The sequence below is a fragment of the Schistocerca americana genome, chromosome 4 (genome assembly GCF_021461395.2).
Source record: "Schistocerca americana isolate TAMUIC-IGC-003095 chromosome 4, iqSchAmer2.1, whole genome shotgun sequence".
Lineage (NCBI taxonomy): Eukaryota > Metazoa > Arthropoda > Insecta > Orthoptera > Acrididae > Schistocerca > Schistocerca americana.
This window is the reverse complement of record NC_060122.1, coordinates 563,650,682-563,663,034: the sequence shown is the minus strand read 5'-3', so window position 1 is coordinate 563,663,034 and position 12,353 is coordinate 563,650,682. Positions and strand designations below refer to the sequence as shown.

The 12,353-nt window shown below is 37.1% G+C and overlaps 1 protein-coding gene across 1 annotated transcript in view; it reads right to left on the bottom strand.

Moving 5' to 3' along the window:
- Positions 1 to 968: 968 nt before the first annotated feature.
- LOC124612398 (DDB1- and CUL4-associated factor 5) overlaps positions 969 to 12,353 on the bottom strand; it is a 131,711-nt gene continuing 120,326 nt past the window's right edge. The window contains exon 9 of the mRNA XM_047140579.1: positions 969 to 3,374. Within this exon, the coding sequence (XP_046996535.1) occupies positions 1,852 to 3,374 (1,523 nt within the window). The 3' untranslated portion in view covers positions 969 to 1,851. The remainder of the gene's footprint in view (positions 3,375 to 12,353) is intronic.

The window sequence follows — 12,353 nt, the reverse complement described above, 5'->3', positions numbered from 1 at the left end:
TTTTCCAGATCTTGATGGTGTTTGTTCTTTCTTCCTTAAAAATGTTATAAATACTGCACGGCAACTCTACTGAAATTCATATCATCTTTCATTTTATAAATAATACCAACAAAGAAACTGGAGAACTGTGGAGAGACAGGAAGTTTTGGGAAGGGGGGGGGGGGGGGGGGGGGATAGGTCAAGGGGCTGGCATAAGCAGAATGTAGGAGTATGCAAGACTGCAAGAAAGGAGATTGGGGGTAGGTTGCAGGGAGTGCAATAGCAAATACCGGGTAGAAGAAAACCAGCAAAAGGTAGGAAGGAATGTAGTTCAATTTCACGTCTGGTGCCGAACGTTCATGGGACAATTTGCAGTAAAGACACTAGTGGTAGCAAAAGCTAGCAAAGTTTTCCCTCTCTTTTGTGTGCGCCTATTGATGACTCAACACTTCTGCTACTTGGTGAGTGATCTCCTTTACTCCTAAATCATTACAAATATAATCTGTAATTTCTTTCAATGGGAGCAATGAAGAATAAAAAATGCTCACACTTCTTCTTACTGGAATGATAACTGATCACTCTTCTTTACTACCCATGCACTAGACTAATACATAAACTAGAACAAAGATGTATTTTCAGTTGTCATCCAACAATGCCACATTGAAGGTGTGGTATACACTTGTGATTTCAAGTTTCAGAAATTTGATTCTTACTTAAAGTTGCTCTGCCCACACACCATAAGGCATATGTAGATACACAATAATGAGGCACTATCTCTCTTCAAATTTGTGTTTTCGTTCTAATATACCAGCTGCAATTGAAATAATTATTTCCTTCTGTCTTCAGAGACCACATAAATTTTTTATTAATCACTCATGAAGTGGTTTACTACACTTGAATATTCATTTGAAGGAACACTTATCTAAAGCAAATCATCGGAACTACCAAATGGCAAAATAAGGTTTATTACAAAATACATAAAAATGAAATCAGCATAAAATATGGTATGTAATTGTCTCTATCATATTTTGTGTGGATACAACTTACAAGCTGACACTTAACATTATGTATCAGTAAAATTTAATTACAGAAAACTTTGCAAAGTTTACAGGAAAAGAAGAAGCTTCATATTTTTACGGAAGTATAAGTTTCAACATATATCTCTTTACAATATATGATCAGTCCTTCACCATACTGACTAGATTTACATTTAATGCTACCCACAAAAAGAGACATTGTTTGAACATCTGAAAGAACACGGACTTTACAGACAACTTATGTAATTAGAAAATACTTCTTCAGTAACTTTATGTTACTAACAGACTCTCAAAAATGAAAAATAACACACAATAAATCATAAATTAGAGCATGTTAAATAAAATGTACTCAGAATTTTAGTATTTTATCTTTCAATTACAGGAGGAAGATCAATTTGCTCTAATATGCTAAACTGCAATAATAATCCAACACTAAAAAATGTACTAAAACAAAACAAAAGAACAATGGAATTAGTTCATATGATCAAAATGTTGTAACACATGCTAGACTACTTAACACTGGTTATAAAACCATTTGTGAGGTATTCCTGAAATTACATCACTCAAGCCACTCAATATGGAATAATATTTCAATGGTTTATGAAGACTTTTCTACAACAGTAATTCTCACGTCGTTTCACCAATAAATGTAATCAATCAAAATATTTTAGGCACCAGTGGCTGACTATCAACTCCAAACTGAGGGTGGCAGCAAAATTTGACATCTGATACAGCACAAAAATTGTTGAGTACTTTCTTGTGTAATGCTGGCAGCCCTCTTAATAGCCTACACAAAAAATAATGTAAATTATGATGATATGAGCTCACAGATCCTTTAAGGAGACTCAGAATCATCATGACGACTTCTAAAATTTCTTCTAATTCTATCTCTGTTCTTTATTCTAAACTTCTTAAAAACTGTCCAATCTGCACCCCTGCTCCCAGTGCTATGAGAAGCTTCTTGCACATGGACACTATCTCTACTGCTACAGCTAGGTTGACAAACTGTATCTTGAATAGATGTTGCACTTCCAGTACTTGTACATTCTTTCACAATTATTCCACTATCTGGTGTTTCACATTCTTCCATGGATTGATTATTTTGCTTTCCATTTGGTGTTGAATAAACTGATGCATTTTCTGATGCAAGGTGACTCACTACAGAACTTTCAGGACAATTTTTGTTCAAATGTACATTGGAAACATCTGATTTTGAGCAGTTAACATCAGAAGCTTCAAAACATCTACCATATGGAACTGACACTGAGATTAAGGCCCCATTGTTTTTTGAAATAGGAACTTTCTGCTTTGCAATCAAACCAGACTCTGAAACACAAGAGACAGAATTCTCTTTTTGTTCATCTTCAAAGTTTGAGTCAAATGTACTGTCCTTGCTGCGATTAGTGAGATTCCCTGTACTTTCTTGTTCCAACCCTTCTTCATTCTTTGAACATTCTGACTTACATTCACAACTCCTCATTACTGGATCAAAATTATTTGTCTCTGCATCACCACTAGAACTAGTTTCCAAAATATCAAAATTTATTTTTCTTCTCTTCTCACCATGCAATTTTCTCCTTTTCCTATAGAATTTTCTAATACGGTTACTGCTAATGTCTGAAAATTGTACATTGCTAGTGCTAGCTTCAGTAGGTACCACAGTGACTGTTTTCTTTGAGGTAGAATCACAATTTTGATTTTCCAAAGCAGAAGACTTTTTGGTACGCTTTACAGTTTTTGTCCACACTTTGCGTCTTGTTTCATATGGCTGCCATGTTTCCTCGTACTCGTCATCATCACCATCATCATTATCATTATCATTATTATTTTCACATTTATCATCATCATCATCATCATCGTCATCATCGTCATCATCATTATTATTGTTGTTGCTGTTGTTGTTGTTATCATCTGAAGAGTCACTATATGCTATCATATACTTTAACCTATGTTTTCTAATATCACAGTTATTTTTCAGTTCTCTTTTACTCTTAGCTTTAGAAACAGATATTTTGCACTTTGTATTATGAAACAAACTACCATTTTTTCTTGAGTCAATGCCTTTCGAGTAATTTTTTCTGTATTTTTCATCATTTTCTGTTGTACGCAACCTTTTGGTTGCAACACTTGCCTCACTGTCACTAGTATCACTGACAAAACCACCTGGCGGCTTATGAAAAGTGTTCATGAACCGTCCATGATGTCTGCCATTTTTCTTCAGCCTTAAAGTTTCTTCTGAATTCTGAGATTTTGCATGTCGCATCAACTGAGATCGTTTCCTGGCTATCAGCTGTGATATCCTGTTTTGGGCTTCCTGTGGTTCACTTTCATTATGCTCCATATTATTGACTGGTGATACTGAAAAATAAAAAATAAAAAATTAACGGATGGCAGTGAACAATGTTGAATTATCAAACATAATCAAGCACTGACACCACAAAATCAGACAGATGTTTGTAAGTACTATTACCACGTTCTTTAAGACTAGCAAAAAGAGAAAGCTAAAAGATTTTATGATCTGTTACTCACTAGTCAAAAATCAAATACTAGATGGTCAGTTTTCAAGGTAACCTGCATAAAAACAATACTTATGGTGTAGCAAATCTGATATAACTGGCATTACAATACTCCACCATCAATATTGCTTCAAAATTCTAAATTAACATCCAAGTATTTTTATGTGGTAATAATGAACATTGGTGGCCTCTGTCTTACAGAAAAATTCACAATACATTAAATCTTCATGTTCACAACTTCATAAGTATATATTTACTACATAGATAGTGTGGAATACATCATTACCATCTTTATTGTGGCATAGCTTGATAACAACCTACAAGGTGAAACCAGTTAATTGCTACATAAAGAAAAAGTGTTTGTTACATAATAAAAGAACAGCCTACACAGGAAAAATAATTTCTTTCCAGTAAAAAGAGGGGCATTATTCAAATTGCTCTCTCTTCCTTCACAACTCTGAAAGGGAAAATGGAAGTTATGTTCAACATCCTGTTGATATCATTAGAGAGAATATAACCTTGGACTGTACAAGTAAACTGACTGGACATTACGTACATATGTATGCCACAGCACAATGAACTTCTGTTTGTAATTTAACGGCAGTTCCCTAGCCTTGACAAGACTGAGTATGAGAGTCACTCTGAAGGCAACTATTGGCTACATGTCATAAGGGTTCGCTGGTTATCGCTAGCTCCAACATTAAGCACATTATGGAGGCCTTTAGGAAGATAGTGTTCAGGGCTGGAAAGAAAGCTGATGTGAACTCAGTATGTCTGCTGGGGGACTTTATCTGAGATGTGGAGGCAACTTTGCCTGTGTCTATCAAGCACGTAGGGTGAAGTCATCTGCAAGTAGTGGGTCACACTGGCGCCAACAATTCCTGCCGCATTGGTTCTGAGGCTGTCCTCAGTTCATAAAAGTGACTGGCGGATGTAGTGAAGATTGCTGGCCTCGCACACAGGGTGCAAGCAGAGCTTGTAATTTGCAACATTGTTCCCAGAGTTGTCTGGGGTAGTATGGCTTGAAGCCAAGTGGAGGGTTCAACAAAAGGCTTTATTGACTCCGAACAGTCCTGGCTATGGATTTCTAAATTTGCATTATTGAGTGCAGATTTGTTGGAGCCCCCTTGACAGGTCAGGGGTACACTACACAAAGGAAGCAGCTACATGGGTAGCAGAGTACTTGTGGAATGCACATGGGTTTTATTTTTAGTCTGGGCAGTAGTTTGAGGTACTCTGGTGAACAGTCACCAGTCATTATGCAGAAAGGGAAGTCAGACAGTGTTCAGAGTGAAGACACTTTGACTATCAAAATTTTATCAGTAAATTGTTAAAGTATTCATGCTGAAGTTCTCCAAATTCACTGCCCTCCAGGAAAGATGTAAAGCTTGAATTATTCTTGGGACTGTGAACAGGCTGAGATACTAAAATTTCTGAGATATTTAGCGAGTTATGGAACATATGTTGGAAATATAGATTAGAATGCCATATGAGGGGAGGTCCATTGCAGTTGACAAAAATATTTTGTCTATTGAGGTCAAAGTAGATGGTGACAGTGAAGTTATCTGGTCGCATATAACAAATCTGCTTAAAATGATGTTAACTGTTGGAAAGTTTATAGTCAACAGGGTGTAAATACATAAATTATGAAACAATAGTAGGAGGTGACTTTACCTATCAAGTATGGCTGCGACATCTAGGACATTTATGGATTCCCTGCAGGGGCACAGAGGGGGAGGGGAGGGGGGGGGGGTGTTACAGACAGCAGACAGTCTTACAAAGTACTTTTAAACACATGTTCTGAAAACTGTCTAGAGAAGCTAGTTTAACAGCCCACACACAATAGAAATCTTTTAGACCTTGTAGCTACAAACAGGCCAGGCCTTATTGACAGCATCAGTACGGAGATAGGGATTAGTGATCACAATGTCATTATAGCAACTACAGTTATGAAAGAGAATAAACCAGTCAAGAAGGTTAGGAGAGTGTTTCTGCTAGAAAGAGCAAACGAACAGTTGTTAGCATCTAAGTTACGTAGTGAACTGGCATCACTTAATTCTGGTGAGACGGGCGTGTATGGTATAATGTTGACCTTTTACATCAACTCGTGAAGCAAGCTTTAAAAAGTCAATTGCTGCTTTGTGTATGAACACACTAAATCAAAAGGTATTAGCAAAACACGATATATGCATTCTTACAGTTACAGAAAAGTCTGACAAATGCAATAAAATTACTTTCTGGTGGCTTGGATCTCTCTCCACAGCAAGCAGTTAGCAACAATGGAATATACTGGTTGCTTTATGTGATGTTACTCATTACTGTAACAATATTTACTGGCAGGAATAGTGTTACAACAAGCCTTCATTGTCGTCGGAACACCTGCAAATTACTTTCAGACAACTATTTACTCGACGCTCACATGTTCATCTACAAAAAATTATTGCAAGCAGAAGCAGAATGGATGATGATTCTTATGATTCTGAGAACAGCATACAGGTCAAAGTACGTTCTGATGGGGGAAAATCCAAATTCAAGAACAGCTTACATCGACCTGAAATGCAAAGCAAAAAGTATAAAAAGGAACCTATGATTAAATGCAATCATGGACTTGAGGTTTTGCCTTCAAAAGCTAAAAGAATGAAAGAATACAAAGTTGCTGAGCTCTACTATGAAGATATTTCCTACTATGAAGACATACTTCCATCATTGCATAATATCAGTAAACAAAATGGATCAAGATAAGTTTTCGTTAAAATTTCTTAATATTTCTTCACCTCAGTGCACAGTGGTGGACACCGTGAATGCAAGCAGGAAGAAAACGGTGATAATGAAGAATATCATTAGGCAAAGGAACGGTGAAGTGGTGCATGTTTGTGCTGCCTCTTTCCAAGGAGTATCTGGCATGTCAACGGATATGTTATCTTACCTAGCACACAGGTTCAATAAAGAAGGGATGCTACTAAAAGAGAGGAAAGGAGAGGAGGTGACACAACAGTAAAGGATCATAAGGAGGCAACTACTGCCATTTGGAATGATATATAAATGCAGAGAGAGCCACTATGAAAGAACAAAGTCTACAAGAGGTTATTTGCCTTCACGTAACACAGTCAATAAAATGTTCAAGAGATTCTGTGAAAAAGGAAAAAAATAGGACTGAAACAATGGTACTTGTCAAAATGCAAGCATATATTTTACAAACGTTTAAATTTATCATTCAGTACTCCTCATACCGATACCTGTTCCTCTTGTAAAGTTGGTTTAATGGAAATAAAAGCAGAAACATTTCTGCAGAAGAAGAATGAACTACAAACTAGGCATAGATTACATAAAAGTCATGCAAAATGATTTTATGGTATAATTAAGTAAGATAATCCTAAGTCATAAGATTTGCTTTGATGTGCAGCAAAACCAGCCTATTCCAAAACTATCACTCAGTGATGTGTTCTAAGATAGACAAGTATGGTTATACAATCAAGTTCATCATAATCACACTTAGGAGCTAAAAACAGAAAGCACCAATTTTTACACCTGGTTGGAGACAGAATCTTCAAGGGGATGCAATCAAGTTTCTTTGGCTTTGCTGGACTTACTTCCTGACTTAGACAAAAACCCACCAATACTATACATCTATTTTCAGATTCTTGTAGCAGCAAAAAAGGTTGTATGATGGCATTTTTTAAAAAGGAGTGCAAAATTCAATAATATTTGTTACTTCTTCCCTATTCATGGCCGTAGCTACATGCCTCCAGACTGAGTGTTTGGTAGAATTGAGATGTCTTCCAGGAAAAAGAAAGCATCATGTCTCGTAAAGAATATTATGATATTTTAGAAGAGTATGGTGCTCTCAGAGTTCAAGAGAGAGACTGGACTGTTGAAAATCTAAAACATAGTGCACAGGAAGTACTAAAATCAAGTTACCATTCAAAATGAACAGACTGCGTGTCATCTCATATAAGAAAGGAAAAAGAAAATTGTTAATGTGTCACTGAGTGATACATTCTCTGGAGATTCAGTACGAGTTGACATCCTGAGATGAAAGAAATCATGCCATTCAACATTACTAACACCCATCCGTTTACCAAAACAAAATACGGCAAGCATACAAAAGAAGAAAGACACGTTTGCCTTTCTAAAGTATTTTGAAATTCCAGATGATGCAAAGGAGTTTTACAAAGATGTCCTAGACGAATAATGTATAGATGTAAAATGAAAACTTGACATCAACAATGTGACTGTAATATGTAATACTTTTTGTGTAATTCATTTCGTACTTCATGTAGTGTTGATAATAATGATGCAAGCTGAACAATTATATTAAAATAGTTATCACTGCCATTAATGTATTATGCCTCTGTATTCCTGTTATTATTGCCTGTATTTTCAATAGTCAAAAACATGCAAAAATTTGTATTTTACAACAATGCAGGCATCTAATAAACACAACAGCACATAAAAAATAGGTCTGGAAAAAATACATGGGATTAAAGGAGGAAACATAACTGATATCAGCAGTAATTATAATCTTTTATTGACTTTTGAAGAAAACTGGAAGAATCACATCTTAATATACTGTTATAAAAATTAGATTTTAATATATTTCATTAGGACACTTTATTAATGTCATCGAGATCTAGTAGTTGTGTAAAAATTCAAATGCTCGGACATATCTAACTAGGTGAAAACAGAAAAACTCATTTTCTGAAAAACTAACTGTTGCACTTATAAAGTTTTGAAAAAACATTCTGCAATAATCAGCAAAGTTTAAACATATTGTAACTCATGATCTGCAGAAGTATGTGACTAATAATTGGATTTAGGACAGAAAGGATCCACAATGGTTTAACAACAGAATTCACAAAATTCTGAGGAACAAAAGGCTGTTGCAATCTCAGTTCAAAAGGGAGCATGCAAAATGCGACAGGCAAAAGATAGTAGAGACTCGTGCATCTGTGAGAACATCTATGCCTGAAGCATACATCTACCACTGTCATACCTTAAGAAAAGACCTGGCTGAGAACCCAAAAACCTCTGGTCACATGTAAAATCACTAAACATGTCTAAAGGCTTCCATCCAGTCACTCACTGAGCAACCTAGTATGGCAGTTGAAGATAGCAAAATGAGAACTGAAGTTCTAAATTTTGCACTTAAGAAATCAATCAAGTACGAGAATCATATACATACCGTCGTTTGAACATTGAACAGACTCCTGTATGGATGACACAATAATAAGCATCCCTAGCATTAAGAAACAACTCAAAGCATTGGATACAAATAAGTTGCCAGGTCAAGGTGAAACCCCAATTCTGTTTTACAAAGAGTACTCTATAGCATTCACCCCTTAATTAGCTTGGATTTATTGCCAATTTCTCACCCAGTGCAAAGTTTCAAGCAACTGGAAAAAAGTGTAGGTGACTCCCATATACAAGAAATGTAAAAGAACAGACTCACAGAGTTACAGACAAAAATCCCTAACATCAGTTTGCTGCAGAATCCTTGAACATATTCTCATTTTGAATATAATAAATTTTCTTGAGACAGAGAAGCTTATGTCCATGAATCAGCATGGTTTTAGACAGCATCACTCGCACAAAACTCAGTTTGCACTTTTCTCACATGACATACTGCGAACTGAGGATGAAGGGCAATAGGCAGATCCCATATTTCTAGATTTCCGGAAAGCATCCAACACGGTACCCCATTGCAGTCTGTTAACGGAGGTATGAGCATAAGCAATAAGTTCACTGATATGCGAGTGGCTCGAAGACATCTTAAATAATAGAACCCAGTATGTTGTCCTCAATGGCAAGTCTTCATCAGAGACAAGGGTATCGTCAGGAGTGCCGTGTGAGAGTGTCATACAACCGTTGTTATTCTCTATATACATAAATGATTTGCTGGACAGGATGGGCAGCAATCTGCATTTCTTTGCTCATGATGCTGTGTTGTACAGTAAGGTGTGGTTGAGTGACTGCAGAAAGATACAAGATGACTTGACAAAATTTTTTGTGTTGTCGACCTGGCTGCTTCTGTTCATCTGCAATAATTGTTTTCACTAGCGCTGTCCATCTACTACCTGATTTGATGAAAATATTGCAAAAACTCGAGAGCTTGTGCTCACAGACCTTTTAAGAAGATTGCGCAACTGCGTTCATAAAAAGAACTGATTTGTGGTGACAGCAGACTGGTTCTTTCACCAAGACAACACACCTACACATACAGCCATCTCTGTTAGACAGTTTTTGACTAAGAATGGCATAGTTCCGCTGCCCCACAACCTTATTCGCCTAACTTGGCTCTGTGAAACTTTTTCTTATATCCATGAATGAAACTGGACATGAAAGGTCACTAATCTGCCAACACTGAAAAAAAAACAACAAGGGTGGAGGTGACATCCATTTCTAGAGATGACTACATAAAAAGGTTCGTACAGTGGAAATACTGGTGGGACATATGTATTAGTTGTAATGGAGAGTATTTTGAAGGGAGAAGGTTGTTTTGTAAACAATTTGAAAATACACAGCTTTTAAAAAATAATTCCTTGCTTTTTCTTTGGTTACACCTCATTAAGCTCAGGCAACCAATCTTAAAACATTCAACCAAAATTATGAAATTAAATGTTACAATAAATTTTGATGCTTTTTCTAACTTATCACTGACTCTCCTCATTATTTCAATGTACACTTTTGTTCTCTCTCTCTCTCTCTCTCTCTCTCTCTCTCTCTCTCTCTCTATCTATCTATCTATCTATCTATCTATCTGTATCTCATATTATGTGCAGTCTCTACATTTATTATTTCTCTACAATTAACAGCTTCCTTACTAAAATACAAGGCATTTTTCAATTCATTTACACAGCATAAACATCTAAGGTTTTAAACTTACAGATTGTCACCTTATGTGATGTGTGTTTCCCAATAAGAAATCTTTGGTTTGTTGTATTAAGTACTCAGAAAACCAAACTGGTAACCTGGCCATGACAGCAGCATCAGTGTGTTCCCGAGAATCATGGAGGGGTGGTAGCAGTAATGTACACTTCACTATTATTACAAGTGGAGCACTGTGGTACACCACACATTGTCCAAGCACCACTGAATGCAGTGCCCATTATAACAAGAGCAGAAATAAAACATGCATATTTCTCACATGGCTCACCTGCTCACCACACTTTGCTGACAGTATCCATGAAACTACATTACCGTATGATGCTATTATCTTCCACTGGCGTGACTCTTTACATGCTGTCTACCGCTTCAATTACAGATGATAATGCCAACTCTTTGTTTGAATCCATGCCAACTCATTCCATTACATAGTCAGTTTCCTTGTCCATCGCACTATTTGTCAATCAGTAGTTGTCACACGTTTTTGGTGTAATACACAGCCTTTCAAGGCTTCTAATGACACAATATAAAAGCTAATGTCACAGCTACAAAAGCAAAATGACCACATGGTGTACAGGTTAGAGTTCTTGGTTAGCATCACTGAGACCGTGGGTACCGTGTCTGATGAACACTTTAAAGTTTTAAGATTCCTCTAGTCTTCTCAACATTATCCTAGGTACAAGATTTTAATGTGTGTATCCATGGTGGTTGCTTCATCTTTGAGTCTCATACAGATTCCCATAGTGATAGACATCCCTGGGGTTGTGAAGCAGCTGAATGGGTTGAAAATAAATAAATCGCCAGGTCCTGATGGGATTCCAATTCAGTTTTACAGAGAATACTCTATTGCATTGGCTCCTTAGATAGCTTGCATTTATGGCAAATCTCTTGCCCAACATAAAGTCCCAAGCGACTGGAAAAAAGCACAGGTGACGCCTGTGTAGAAGAAGGGTAGAAGGACGGATCCTCAAAATTACAGACCAATATCCTTAACATCGGTTTGTTGCAGGATTCTTGAACATATTCTCAGTTTGAATATAATGAATTTCCTTGAGTCAGAGAAGTTGCTGTCCATGCATCAGCACGGCTTTAGAAAGCATCGCTCCTGCGAAACGCAACTCGCCCTTTTTTCACATGATATCTTGTGAACCATGGATGAAGGATATCAGACGGATGCCATATTCCTTGACTTCCGGAAAGCATTTGACTCGGTGCCCCACTTCAGACTCCTAACTAAGGTACGAGCATATGGGACTGGTTCCCAAGTATGTGAGTGGCTCGAAGACTTCTTAAGTAATAGAACCCAGTACGTTGTCCTCGATGGTGAGTGTTCATCGGAGGTGAGGGTATCATCTGGAGTACCCCAGGGAAGTGTGGTAGGTCTGCTGTTGTTTTCTATCTACATAAATGATCTTTTGGATAGGGTGGATAGCAATGTGCGGCTGTTTGCTGATGATTCTGTGGTGTACGGGAAGGTGTCATCGTTGAGTGACTGTAGGAGGATACAAGATGACTTGGACAGGATTTGTGATTGGTGTAAAGAATGGCAGCTAACTCTAAATATAGATAAATGTAAATTAATGCAGATGAATAGGAAAAAGAATCATGTAATGTTTGAATACTCCATTAGTAGTGTAGCGCTTGACACAGTCACTTCGATTAAATATTTGGGTGTAACATTGCAGCGATATGAAGTGGGACAAGCATGTAATGGCAGTTGTGGGGAAGGCGGATAGTCGTCTTCAGTTCATTCATAGAATTTTGGGAATGATGTGGTTCATCTGCAAAGGAGACCGCTTATAAAACACTAATACAACCTATTCTTGAGTACTGCTCGAGCGTTTGGGAATCCTATCAGGTCGGATTGAGGGAGGACATAGAAGCAATTCAGAGGCGAGTTGCTAGATTTGTTACTGGTAGGTTTGATCATCACGCGAGT